The sequence below is a fragment of the Acanthochromis polyacanthus genome, chromosome 15, assembly GCF_021347895.1.
Source record: "Acanthochromis polyacanthus isolate Apoly-LR-REF ecotype Palm Island chromosome 15, KAUST_Apoly_ChrSc, whole genome shotgun sequence".
NCBI lineage: Eukaryota > Metazoa > Chordata > Actinopteri > Pomacentridae > Acanthochromis > Acanthochromis polyacanthus.
The window spans coordinates 14,769,660-14,784,249 of NC_067127.1; the positions used below are offsets into that span (position 1 = coordinate 14,769,660).

Consider the following 14,590-nt stretch of genomic DNA (forward strand, 5'->3'; position numbering starts at 1 on the left):
AATCCATTACTGACAGTGACCACCTCCTTAAAAGAAAGATGCGTCACTGGACTGTATCTAATCCTGGATGTTAAGGTGTGGCTCACAGGATGTGATTATGCCTCCCAGAGGACCTGGACAATCAAAGTAAAGTAGCTGACAGAGGGTTTGCTAAACTTTTTCATGATTGACAGGTTACCTGATTGTATTTGACCTGTTTTCTGCTTTGAAATCAGCTAACCTGCTCCTCAAAGTAAGTCAAAACAAATGTGGGAAATCATCTACGCTTACTGTTTGACCCAAGTCTGCTCTCCACAGACAAACAGGAAGCCCAGGAGAGTAAAGTAAAGCAGGAGTTCCTGTCGCTGCGTCCCAAACAGGCTCCAGAAAGACAAAGTCCCAGGGCCTTGGCCCTGTCTGACACGTGGAAACCCAGAGCTACACTGCCGGCTTTGTTTGCCCTTTTTAAAGTTCTACAGAAATGTGCAGTTCCCTCGATGCTGTGTCCCCCCCCCCCCCCCCCCCCCCCCCCGAGTTCATTTACCTCAAGCCAAGAGAGCTGATACAATGAAAGTATATAGCAGGAAGTTAATCAACTCCAGCTGCTCCACATGGCAGCAAGTCAAGCTGCTATTTATTAAAAATAGAATTTAAAAATAATTCTATAGCAATGCAGTGACATAGTAAATCAAGTGGAAACGTCATAGATGCTGTCATAAATAAACTCGGCTGGACGCTTTGGGTGCAAGTGCTAGTGTTAATAGCGTTTACCGGATACTAAAGAAGAGCTACTCCAGTTAATTTTAGCTCAGGGTAACATTTTCGTCAGGATTTCCCTACATGGTCGTGCCAGCATGAACATTAAGACAGTTTCTTCTGTAGGGCTGTTTGGGGAGCGCTCAGCCAACACACTCTTTGTTACAGTAAAACAAATTTCTCCTGCAGTTCCTCTCATGCATGTGTATGCAAGATGTAAGCGAGGTATTATTTTTGGTATGGCTGCTCGTTAGAGTCGCTCTGTGTTGTTGCCATAGTAAAGCCGTGGTTGTTGCTCATATCAAGAGCGAGCAAAGGTTGGGCAGATCTGATGATTTGTTGACTTTGGCAGCCAAGAATGCCGGGCAAAATGTTTCTGCAGTCTTTTGGCCGTGCTGCTGCCACACGATGCCACCGCAAGGCAACATAATGGGTGGCCAAGTCTGACCACAATGAAGGAGTTTCTCTTGCCATGTTTCCCACTTCCACTGCTGAGGAAACATACGGTGTAAGTATACGGGTGTGCAGAGTGAGTTGGATCATAAATGCTGCCTGTGATGCAGTGAGAGGAGGCTTCCTTAACAACCTGGCTGTTATCATTTCCCACTACATGACCAGCAGGACTTGTTGACATGTGTACATGCGGTGGCGTCGACATCAAATACAGCTTCCTGTATAAAGAGGCTATGAAGGAAGCGGAGCAAATATATACCCGAGACGTTTGTTTGTGTCCGGCGGAGGCTGCAACCTGAACTCGTCAGGTGCATTTGAGAAATGTGTGCTGCAGTTTTATCAGGGCTTTGTCTGAAAACAATGGCTCCAACAATAACAGTGAAGTAAAAGTGCCACAGATTAGTGCTCAGTGACGAAATCAGCTGCAGGAAGCATCTGGAGGCCTCCTCTATCACCAGGATGGAATAGACTCAAACACACTGACAAGCACACGATGAACTGCACATTTTGATCCGCTTCTCCCTGCTGGTATCTCATCCATCAGAGGAACGTTTTCCCCTGGGACTGAACTAATCATTTTCAATAAATGTCTGTATTTAGAGTTTAGTGACATTTAAACTGTGAGAACACGACGCAGAAGTCAGCAGCTTTATTAAGGGATGCTCGTTACTTTCAAAATGGCATTTTTCTATGCGATGAATTGTGTAAATATGCAGATAACGAGCTTCCTGTTTATGGAAAAAGAGTATTTATCAGCATCTTGAAGGAAGTCGATCTCTCAGAGACAGGAAGGCTTCAGAGGCTTGTTGTTCTTTCTAAACAGCAACAAATTACAGAAATAGAATCAGACGCTTTTAGTTTGATGGGTTTATGAGTTAAGCTCTATAGACTGTCGGAAATCATTTGCTATGTGCTGCAAAGTGAACTATATTTACCCTCTGCCAACAAAAAAAACATGTTTTGCGCGAGGATGCACAATTAAACTATGCAATCTTTATTATGTTCAGAACAAAGGCGTCTCAACTGGATACAAGCACTTTTTTGTTATTATTATTCTTAGCATTATTCTTCCCATTATTGCCTAAAAAGTAATACAGACTTATAAGGTGACCAAAGCCACCTTGTTCCTGTTTAATTCCCTGTTTTCGAAGCTGCTTCCTTAAAAGGATCTCCTCTGCATTCGTCTCTTCTTTTTTTTGCCCTTGGTTTGTTTTACTTCTTAGGACGTGTCCTTGTGGTGACTCCACACTCGTCTGTCAGGTCACAATAAAGATCAGCCAGAGGTGAAAGGTAGATAGACACAGTCGTGACGGGAGCTCTGAGTGGAGAATTGAAGGAATGATTTGAAGCGGCCATAATACAGGACATTTAAGACTAATTTACTTTCACTCTAGCTCCTGTTGCTGCTGAATTTCCACAGCGCTCCACTTTACAGCTTTGGGGTCATTTCAAGAGTCAAATGAGATGTAGTAGTGATACTGAAAATAGAAACGAAACAAAGAATGTGTTGAGAATACCACAATGTGGGAGCTGAGCAAGGAGGAACTGAGATATGAGGGAACACATCTGTGTATTTCTAGGTGGCTGGCTGGATTTCAGATCCAGATATTACACTAATACAGTTATAGTTAGCATTGGCGTTAAATCAAGTTGTTGTTGATAGAATGTAGTAAAAATAACACGCTGATGAATTTGGTATGTTTGAGCAGTTAACCAATTCCATCTGCCAATTTCCACTGGGGAAGTGAGGCACCTTTCTCTCCTCCTTTATAAATCCCAGCTGTGACTTTAACTGTCTAAGGGTCAAATGCTGAATGCCTTCTTCATGATGCGTACGAGACCGTAAAAGTTTCCTGCAATTTGTGTTTACGTGAACGTTGTTTTAAAAAGCAATAAATTCAATACTCTTGGATTCTTCCAGGCGAGATGTATATCTCCTTATCTGCACCCCTGAGATCTTTATTGAGGAGAGTGGGTTTAGTGAAAGACTGAGGCAGAGATTTGTGTGTTTTTGTGCTTCAGAGGAGAGACAGTTTGTAAGATGAGGATTTTTAGAAGCATGTAGTATGCAAATTAATGTTTTTGTGCGCATAGCGTGTCAAGAGCAACAATGTACTTATTGTTGGCATTTGTGAAGCATGAAAGTACAGATGGTATACGTTTCCTGTCACATCGGTGATGGTACTTTCAGCCAGGAGGAAATATGTGTTTGCTCATGGGAGACATTGCAACACACCCCCATATCTAGCAGCACTCAGACTCTCTAAAGGTTAGGATTCGGTTGATTTATGTTTTCTCCAAAACAGCTGCCCAGAATTGTACTCATTGGATTCTGTGTTCAGTCTTCAGAAACGTGCAGCCGTACAGCTGATCACTTGTTATTATGTTTATTGTGGTGCTGAAGATAAATTCTGATCTGTCTAGAGTGAGCCTGATAATAAAACACTTAGAATGGAGAATAGTGAACAAATAAAGAACAGAGAGGATAGGTTGAAAGTTTGAAATGGAGGAAGTAGTGAAATATTCTGAATAGGGCTACACCTAACGACGCGTCGACGAGTCGTCTGAGCATGATACGTCATCAAAAGCGGAAGTGAGCGCGCAATGCAACAGAAATTCCCTTCCGACCGGAGCGCGGAACACGGACGAACGTCGACGCGGCATCGTGCATGTATTATATATGCACGCTGCAGCGCGGATGTCCGCGTTTAGATACAGCTATATAGTAAACGGTGACATCCATGTTTACGATAGAACGCGGACATCCGTGCTGTATCGTGCATACATAATACATGCACGATGCAGCGCCGACGTTCGTCCGTGTTCCGCGCTCCGGTCGGAAGGGAATTTCTGTTGCATTGCGCGCTCACTTCCGCTTTTGATGACGTATCGAGTTCAGACGACTCGTCGACGCGTCGTTAGGTGTAGCCCTAATTCTGAAGCCTAAGTTCTTAAGTCAAATGTGAAAATACACTTGTGTCCCCTTTTTTCCATGTTGTCGAAGTGACAGTGAAATGGTTTACAAATGTCAGCCAGAAGGAATTTCAATTTATTTGTGCAAAAACTCATTACAGGCCCACTGCTGTTTACTGACTGCACTATTTACTCCTAATTACCATGAATGTACAACCCCGTAAATTCACACATTTGCTTTCATTTCCAACCAATAAGCAGAACAATCGCTGTGGCTGTAATTTAGTTCTCAGCACATATTTACTTTTTGCAGCAGACACAACGTACAAAGAACTCTGAACTCTGATCTCTGAACTCTGCTCTTGTTTGGAACACTTTGTCAGTTTGATTTGTTTCGGTGTGTTGTGGTACACAGCCAAGTGTGTGATTTATCAGGTTGGTGCTTGAAGCTGGACAGACATCTGAGAATCACTGCTTCTACGAACATCAGACACACTGAACAATTTTCCAGTGGTCGGAGTAAACATGGCTCATGCTGAATGGGAACACTTTTCAAGGGTGTACTGCATATATTTGGTATGACTGGTCGTCTGGCATTGTCAGATTACTCAGAATCACTTGATTCTGGACAGACTAAAAGTATTACAGCCCAAAAATCCCTTTTTTTGGGATGAATCTTAAGGTTTGTTAACCAGACAGGCCTGGAAGAACATTTCCACTGACTCATGTTGTTTCAGACAAGACTTCTTACTCGATGCTCCTATGATCAATATTTTTTATAATAAAAAGTGTATCAAGGGAGAATGTGAAAACAATTTTCACCTGAATATGCAGTTTCCCTCAGCTTTATGGAGCTGTATAATCAGTTCTTCATCCAACAACTTTGCTTCTTCGGTTCCATCTCACTGCTCTCATCGCAGTTTTGGCCACAAGTTCTTCCACCTTAAAAGCTTTAAAAAGTAAGATGTGTGCAATTTTGCCCTGCCAATAACAAGTATTTTTCTTTTGACTGATCTTTCGACTAGCTTAGCAAAAAGTCCATTAGTCTAAATGATCATATTTCCTCCAGAAAAATTTAAATGACTATTTGATTTAAGTTTATTTCGTTTTGACAAACTGTGTCTCATTCTACAACACAACACAGCACAGTACAAAACTGTGCAACAAATGAAAAGTTGCAGGATTAAAATGGTAACTCCAACAAGATAAAAAATAAATCAGAAAGAAGGTTTAGTATATAAGTCAACAGTGCACCTCCTAAAACAACCCTTATTTCCAATAAAACCCTTAACAAAGTGGAAAAAGTTCAGTCTTTATATGAAACAAAGTTGGATGCTTTACATGCACAAATCAGCTAAAGCAACTCTTATTCTCCTGATTGTGTAGTTTTTCTCTGACTTTCAGAGTGTCTTTGATTTCTATGAAAAAATAGCCAAATTCACAGTACAGAGCAGCAGCTTGGACATGACTGTCGGTTAACGTGTTGTCTCAAATTTCAGTAGCTGTTTCAAACTACTTCCATCGTCTGACAACAGAAACAGAGAAATATGTAAATGAGACCAGCTTTATTGGGAATTTGGTTATATTCAAATACAGTTCATGTGAGCACAGAGAGCAGGAGAGAAGTAAACAGATACAAAGTGACTTAATGGTCAACAGGACCTCTGTGTTTTCTCTATAGGTGTTTTCAGGTGCTTTTGTAGGCTACTGGAACTCCAAATACTTTACAGTCCACCTTTTTGCTTTGTGTTCATTTGAAGTACTTACATTAGTTTGATTCTTTGGGTCTTCTAGAAACTTTTGCACTGAATCAAGTCATTGTCCGAAACTGTAGCAGTGACTGCAGCTGAACAGTGAGTAAAGACACTGATGTAATGACACAGAAGTTATGTAATAGTGGTGAAGAAAAACTTTTGTTGCAATGAAGTAAAGTTAAAAAAGAAAAACACGTGTCAGTTAAAAATATTTAACATTTATTTACGTCACCGATTGTGCCAACAATTAGTCGGCTAACAGTTGTAGAATGCTACCTTTGCAAGTCAACACCAGAAATACTTGACAGTTGAATAAATTATCATTTTTTGAAATAACCTACAACATCAGTTAACTATTTTGTTTAAGATGTTGCATAGTCACAGACCAAAGACCGTGTCCATATCCACGCTAATGCCCAAATGATGTCTCATGAAACCAGTAAGTTTTGATCTAGAAATTAAAATAAAGTTGTATGTAGGTCATAATAAACTGGCGTATAAACCCATGACAGGAGCAAATTGTGCGAAAAGGAGTTTCTCATAGCGATGATCCCACAGAGAATTATCACACCTCTATGCATTTCTGTTATTATTTTAGCATCTTTCCGCTCATTGTTTCGATTTTACCACCCGCAGCTTAGTGGCAACTTCTCACGGCTCTCAGTGGTGTCGTTTACAGCCCCCACAGAAAGCTGTTTACAGGGGAAAAAAACTCTAACAAAGCAACTGTATGCCACATGCAACGGACCAAACAGCGGACAGGCAAAGTTAGATAGTTGTTAGTAGACAAAGTGGAGCCTTTAGAAGATAAAGAGCCAGATGTTGCTTGCAGGGTTTTTTGCTTGGACCAACCAGTTTGGGTGGAGACCGAAATAAAGGTAAAACAAGAATGAATAGAAGAGAAACCCTCCAAATCAATATTTCTTTGTGTCTGTTGGATGTGTAATTAGGCAATATGTTTATAATATCAGCTTTTCAAAGTGAGAATGTGCCAGTGTTGGACTTACAATTTCAACACTGTCGCTAATAGTCAGTCATTACTAAAATGACAGGAAACAAAAAAACTTTAACTTAAAAAAAAACACCTCATTTGTAATTACAAGCCAGTGACGGCACAATGGTGGATGCAGAAACTGAACAATCAAAGCACTGTTAAAGTACCACAACAGCAAGAGGAAAACCACATAAAGAGATGAACAGTGAGAAACCAGCAGGCAGGTTTAGAAGCAGCTGCACTTCTTCTCCCTAAGAAGTCCTTGACAGCGTCCTTGGAGGATGTTATTGAGATTTTTAAGAAATATCCTGCCATTGGCAAGAGCACGCTGAACTGAAAAGCTGCTCCTCAGGAAAGTTTAGCAGGATGTAAAGAGTGACTGTTAAATGTGAGTGAAGCATTCTGTCAGGTACGTGTGTGAGCATCGTGATTTCTTAGCAGATCTTTTCTTGTTTAAGAATAAAGATTGCAGATCTGTCATTTTTAAGGAACTATGATGACAGACTCTCATTTGTCTGCCATGACACATGACTAGAAAGACCATTTTCAGAGACAGAATGAAGCTGCTGATATTTCAAAAAAATAAAAAATTTCCAGCTAAAACAGTCAGACAACCCTCTTATCTCCTCCTGCACAGTTTGTCATTCTAGGCTTCCCAACATCTGCTAACCTATTCTGAGCAGAGCAGCTGCTGCAGTTTGACCTGCAGTCTTCGAAAGTTTCAGCAATTCTCTCACTTCTGGATTTTTTTGAGGGGAAGCTGAGATAAGCTGTTTAAGTGTGCGTCTGCCATGTGCTGCAGACATTACAGTAAATACTTTCAATTTGAAGTTGTCTCATTGTGTCTCAGTGTACACCCCTGCCCTCTGACAAGGAGCCTCCATTCATCACTTCACTGAAAAGCTTTTTCCATTTAAACTAAGATTCCCTGGCGTTCAGCCCTTAAATAAAATGGCTTCAACCTGCAAGCCATTGTCCTAAAAAGGACTCCTGCGAATGTGTTTCCTTCACAAGTTAATAAAGACTTCCCATGACCAGGCTTAAGCTATACGCTTTTGAGGGAATGGTTTGGCCGAGAGAGGAGCTCCAGCAAAGCATGAGGCGTTTGAAACTGAGGATCAGAGCCTTTCTCAGCTTGACGTCATCCTCCCCTCACCCACCACGGTGGAGCTGCTCTGTGAGCTTCAAGGGGGCAGCTTGGTGTGTTGCCATCTTGTTGATCAGATTAACATGTGGAAATCAGAGCTTGCAACACCAGAGTGTAACTGGAGCACAGTTGAACTGGCGTTAAAATCTATAAAATATGTTCAGTTAAATCAGATTAATTCATACAGTAGCAGCATCGTGTTCCTCAAAACAAGAATGCTTGCTTCACGAATGTGTGGGAGAGAGTCAAAAGTACGAAGTCAAGCGGAGAGAAGGGATGGTAATGTGTAAGTTATGCTCTGTTGTACCACGTGAATGGGTCCTGAGTGTGAACATACACACTGAGCTCGTATACTGGCAGAACCTTTGTTCCAGAGCGAGCGAGTGTGGCAGCTTAAGGTTTGACTTCAAGCTGTTTTCTTTCCAAGCATGCTGAATATCAAGCTGACATGGTTCCTGTCAATTAAATACACGAATAATCAGGGATGAAGCACTTGTATCAAGTGTGTCGTTAAAAAACCGAACTGCTGTAATGTGCAGATTTTTCATCCTATGGCTGAAAATGGACAATTATGGCGGAAACCGCTGGAAAACAGCTGGTTCTCACAGAGTTTTCTGGCTCTGTATCTCTACCGTATTGCCTGGAACCTTTAATGAGTAATGTTGTCCGTGAGATGATGAGAGGTTTCAGAAGATTTTTAATTGCCCATGCAGAATATTTGATATATTTACTGGCAGACTTTCCCTCTCATGGGATGCAGTCCAAGAAAAAATCCTTCGACTTCAACAAAAACCTCCATGTGCATGATTTAAAAATTTGACTCTGGCATTCTCAGTGGTAGTATGAAAACAGACAGTGTGACAGATGGAAACAACCTGCAGGATGGAGCTTATAGAGTCACAAAAATGGCCAAAAAAAATTGTTAGAATTATTATTATAATTGTGAAATAAAAACTGCCAGATAATTAAATCTTTAGACCATGTCAGTTTAAGTCTGCATGGAAGCTAGAAGCAGTTGCATGCATGTCAGTCAAACTTATTACCACTTTTGTGACCATTTCTCTCTTGCTGTTTCTTCACAAATCCTGCAAGATAACCATCTACGTAGCTGCATACGAAGCTCAGAATGGTCGACCGTTTCTCCAAGTGGTGGAAACAGCCATCAAGAAGCACAACACCAGATCTATTTGAATCTCTTATGTTAACAGTCATTCAGAGGTATAAAATTACTGCTGTTCACATATCAGAAATTCCATCCATTCCATTCCTCTATCTGATCTGAGATCTGGGTGACGCACCCTGTTGCTTCTGTGTTTGAATGAGGATTAACACAGTGTGAGCCTGTTGAGCAGAGAATTGCCCGTCACAGACTTTCTCCTCTGAACTTCACCAACATATGAGGAACAGTTGTTGGGTTTCTTTTCCATAAAACCATCAGTAGCAGGTAGTTAACACTAGCCGCTGTCTTTTTCTGCTGGAGCTCAGAAACTCCTCTGTTCCATAAATACGGGAATTAAAGGCAGGATCAGGTGGGAGTAAATGACCTGACTGAGGGTGGAGATCCGGGCGGGGCAATTGGCAATACTTATCAAGGGATAATAAAAGCTTAGGCCAAGTGTTTCCAAACAGACTCCAGTGCTTTTAGTGCGGGAATGCTGTGACTCTTGGGAGCTCTCCTGTAAATTAGCAGTCTTTATGTGTGTGTTTTATGGGGAAAGTACTCTTACATCTGCACCGTAATAGATGCTTTGTTTAAAAAAAGATGCAGAAATCCTTCCACTGTTCCCATGTCCAATAATATGATTATGTACGTACAAGTCTCTTGTAAGCATGCAAAAGCACTTCATTTTGCTTCAACCAATGATGTCCTCTTGTTCCCCAGTGGCTTGTGAAAATGTGAGATAAGCAGTGGGAGTTTGGGACCGGAGACCTAAGCAGTCAGCTCCCAGGGGGTCAGTTCACTCAGAGGCCAGCGGAGAGAGGCCATTTCAAGCGTTCTACTTTAATTGCTACTGAGGCCGAAGGCTTTGCCAGTGCTTCACACTCTGTACCACTATTTGTGCTACGCTGACTGTGTCATATAACCCCATGGCTGAACTGAACAATGTCGCCTCTATGTGTCCAATGAGCCGTGAATTGCAGTTTTGTGATGAATGTAAGGTGAAGACCTCATGTCTGCTTTTAATGCTGTCATGTTCAATTACAGCTGAGTTGATCGACAGGATTTATTCTGCAAATATTTTGATCCATCCATCCATTCTCTATACACCGCTTTATCGTCACTAGGGTCGCGGGGGGTGCTGAAACCTATCCCAGCTGACTCGGGCGAAGGCGGGGGACACCCTGGACAGGTCGCCAGTCTGTCGCAGGGCAGCTAGGGAAGGCAATGCCTCTCTGGTCAGTCGGTCCATTAGGAAAAGTTAAATGTTCTGGAACCGTGGACATGCTGAAGTTTGGCACAAAGCAGAGTTGTTATCTTGAGGACTTGTAGACTTGCACAAAATGCATTGGTTCCACCATTCATATGTGAATAAAAGGAATAAAATAAGCAATTTCAACCTGATTTGTCACATATCTTCCAACAAAATGCATCCGAATCAGATGCTTCTCAGCAAACGTCAAGAGGACAAAAGAAGGACTGAAGTATACTGATTAAATCACAGTCTTTTTATTGTGCAAACCCACTAATGTTACAACACTACTCTGTCTTCATCAGAGTCAAAGTGGAAAAGTCATGAGGCAAACGGAAAAATAAGTGTACAAGTGGCTGATCAGGGTTTCAGATCTATTGGATGATAAATCAAAGGATGGGAGTTGTCACAGTCGATGTTCAAGTTCAATATGTCAGGGTGGGGTGGTGGTGCATTTCTACGGAAGTAATGATTCATTGTTTAATCAAGAAAAAATGGCTGGTAATTTAACAGATAATGAAAATAGATGTGACTCGTTGCTGATCGTCAGCTGAGTAACCAGCCAACAGAAATTCACCAAAAACTGTCCGATATTATCATCAAGGCCGAATCTTTATCTATGTGCAGCACCATTTCCCAAATGAGCCCCAAATCATCTGTTTTTGTCTATTCATGTCCTGCACCAGCATTTGCTCTTTCCTGCTGTAGCTCTCTCAGTGCTGATGAGCTGGGTGGGTTCGGCCATGATGTCTAATGTACTCAAAGCCCAGACTGGCTCTGCGCCTGCATGAGGAAAGAGGATGGGTGGGTGGACACTGGAAAATGCTGTGATAAAAAGGACAAAAATGAGAAAGTTCAAAAGAACGAGTCACCTAAATGACCAGGGGAAGACACAGGGAAGCGCTTTGTTTTCAGATTGCGGGCTTGGCTCCATGTTGGACGTAGAGACGCAGGTTGAAGTTGCAGCTTGTCTGTGTTTTTGCTGCGGCTTTTCGACAGGGAGACCAGAGCCAGACCCACCAAGTAGCTTTCAAAGAGCCGACTGTAGCTGTTATAGACAAAAGGAGATGAAAAACCAACATGAGTATCTGCTTTTCCCATGTATGTCTTTCAGCGCTGTCATCTAATGACGATGCAGGATTTGATCACATTTAGCTCTGTTTTCATTCTGTCTGCATTGTTTCCAAGTCCGATGCCAAGTCAAACACTTCTTTTGTGGTCTTAGATGGAGCCGCCAGAAGCTCCACAATATATCTCAGAGGCAGTGCCAGCAGGTTAAAAAAAAGATCCACTTTGCTGAGAGTTTGCAGTGGTTATTACTTGTATTACTTTTATCGAGTAAATTAAGAAGAGATGACCATCGTTTTGAGAGATGTGTCATTAATTAAAACCAGCTTACTTGGTTTTGTGTTCTATCTATATACTTGCATCTGTGTTTCCGCTGTGACTTTTTGGCACAGTGATTACTGTCATAATGTCATATCCAGACTGTATGATCTTCTGATAATCTGCAGCGTAATCAGTCTCTGGGCCAGGCGATAATCATAGAAAGATGTTAAATTACTATAATTGCCCAGATAGTTATATGACAGTTGTTTCTTTGAGGCTACATTTAGCTTTCATGGCTGTGTGTGTCTTGGTCGGACAAGTTCTTTGCAATAGCCTCGCTGTTTGTGTTCTCTGCAGAAAGATGTGAAGGACGTGTTCACAGCCATCACATTCGAGGTGGCCTATAGTCTGGGGAGGCACATGCTGACGGGACACCAGGACCGAGACCTGCCAGCGCTCACTCCAGTGCTACGATGGAGGAAAGGGAACAAGATTGCAGTGAGGAATGAGGTACAAAAATGAGTAATATTCGTATCTATTCACATATGGAGTTTTTGAAGTAAAACCCTCCCTGATTTCGGTGACGATGACCTTCAGATTTTCATTACTGGAATGAAAAAAGATGAAGAATAATGAAAAGTTGAGTAGCAAGAAGGTAGGGTTTAAAATTTACTCTGAAAACTCATTATATGGAGAGACATAATCAGCAGTTGGATTTAAAGCAACCCTCTCTGGGGCACATGAATATAAAAAAATGTTTTCATTATGTTTTTTTTGCAAATTGATTGTATCTATTGAAATCACTCCAATGGGCATTTATCTTCCTGGAGTTGGATCTTGGGACAAAAAGGATAATTTAAGCTGTTACCTCTGGGGGGAAAAAGAAAACTGTCAAGCCCCATTATTAAATCGATCTTTTTTTTCTGAGGAAGAAGGAAGACATTGGAGGATTTATCGCTCTTTAAATAAAATTCTGTGTCACTTGTCCATAGTTGTTCTCAAGCTGAAGCTTCTTTCAATCTCATTTTTATTCTGTTGTCATGAATTCCTTCACACTTTTAAAGTGTTCATTGGATCAGGAGTGCTGTAAGGATTTAGAACTGCAACAAACGATTGTTAGTAGTTATGTTCTCAATTAATAATTTAGTCCATAAAGGGTTTTTAAAACCTGTGAAAAATGCAGTGTATCTCATATACATATTGTAGTTGGTTTTCTTACTCTTCAAAAGTGCAAGTCCTAGTCTTTTTATTCTGTTAATCTTGCGCTCATAGTAAGAGGATGATTCAGATATTGTTCATTTCCTCGGCTGCCTGCCCTGAAAGTGAAATTCTCCTCTCACTTCATATAAAATGAAAATCACGTCTTCCCATGGACCACAGAAGGAATGAAGGAAATAGCTCAAATAGGGGTTATGATGATTCGGTATTAGTTACCAGCTTATTATTTTCAGTGTTAGCTTTTCTTGAGTGGAATCCAAAAAGACTGATTCATTTATTTTCTTTGCGACCACCTCTAACCTGCCCCACATGTGTTTCCCCTACCGTCTGCGCCGCCTGAAGAACTGAGGGATTTGCGTCTTTCAGCATTTACAGAATCCATTTATCTGAAACTCATTAACGTGACATCAAACTTTACCGCTTGACTTAAGTTTCCTTTTATGATTTATCCTTAAACCAAAGGCTCTAGTCTGACTAATTAAAGGAGAGATCAGAGCAGATTGTGACTTTGCTGGATAGAAAAATCTACTTGGTAGCTCCAACAACAACACAACACTGCCCCCTAGTCTGAATGTGGAGTCAGTGTGTTTGGACTGCATGAGCTCATGTGAACTTTACCGTTTCCTCTTCAGACTTGGTTTGAGAAGAACTGCCTGTCAGACGACTGTGCTGCAGACCTCAGGCTTCATGGGAAACTGCTGCTCTCTGGGTAAAAACATCCAGCTTTACAGTTCACATTCATTCTCTGTTCTTGGCCTTCTCTTCCAGTCCTGAGGAAGCAAGCTGACGTCATAGGCCGTGTGGGTGTGGGGAGTGGAACCATGACGCATGCTTGGAGGATATCCATATGTTTTTCCATCGTTAGGGAGTTCCCTTTCTTTTTATTGTGTATCTCCTGCTGTCTGTACATTTAGTAACGCTTTACGTGTGTCATTCTAACAAGTATTTGTCCTATGCATATTGTTTGTTTTACACAAAAACAAGTGAATCCTCCCACTTCTCTGTGAATTCTTGCATTCAAAATGAAATGTAGATTTCTTGGTAATTGCTTCTCTTTTAGTGAAGCTTTATAAAGTTTATTCCTGAACTACAGTGTTTACTTTATGCCACCCCCAGATTACATAGTAAACCCCATCTGGCCCTCGGAGGAGTGAAGAACGTCTCCTTGAACCTGACCATCTCTAACGCTGGAGATGACGCCTACGACACCAACATCTACTTCAACTTCTCCAGAGAGGTTTTCTACATCAACTACTGGCAGAAGGTCTGTAGCTCTTGGAGTATCTGCTGTTTATTTACTCGGGTGCACATGTTTATTCCTGAAATCCGACTGGGTGTCGTTTTGCTTTAGTTACATGTGAGTGAAACTGAAGTTGAAATTATACACAAAACCGTATTTTACACATACATATCAGATGGATGGCTTTAGATTTTTTGCTGCGATGTACATTTTCTCAAAGAGAGTTTATTTTAAAAAACGATATGATTATATGTCTGCAGCGTAGTGTAAACGGTGAAGAAATAGAAAAATTTGCAGACCTGCATGATGACTTTAGCTTAGCCTGAGCTCATGTAGGTAGATAAAAGGATAAAAGGCAGGAGAACCCCAGCTAGAGCAGCAACAGCTGCCCTGTTT

At 41.3% G+C, this 14,590-nt stretch overlaps 1 protein-coding gene across 1 annotated transcript in view; it reads left to right on the forward strand.

Moving 5' to 3' along the window:
* itga9 (integrin, alpha 9) overlaps window positions 1-14,590 on the forward strand; it is a 55,748-nt gene that overhangs the window by 24,860 nt on the left and 16,298 nt on the right. Inside the window, exons 16-18 of the mRNA XM_022192334.2 lie at window positions 12,094-12,246; window positions 13,587-13,663; window positions 14,071-14,218. Of these exons, the coding sequence (XP_022048026.1) occupies window positions 12,094-12,246; window positions 13,587-13,663; window positions 14,071-14,218 (378 nt within the window). The remainder of the gene's footprint in view (window positions 1-12,093; window positions 12,247-13,586; window positions 13,664-14,070; window positions 14,219-14,590) is intronic.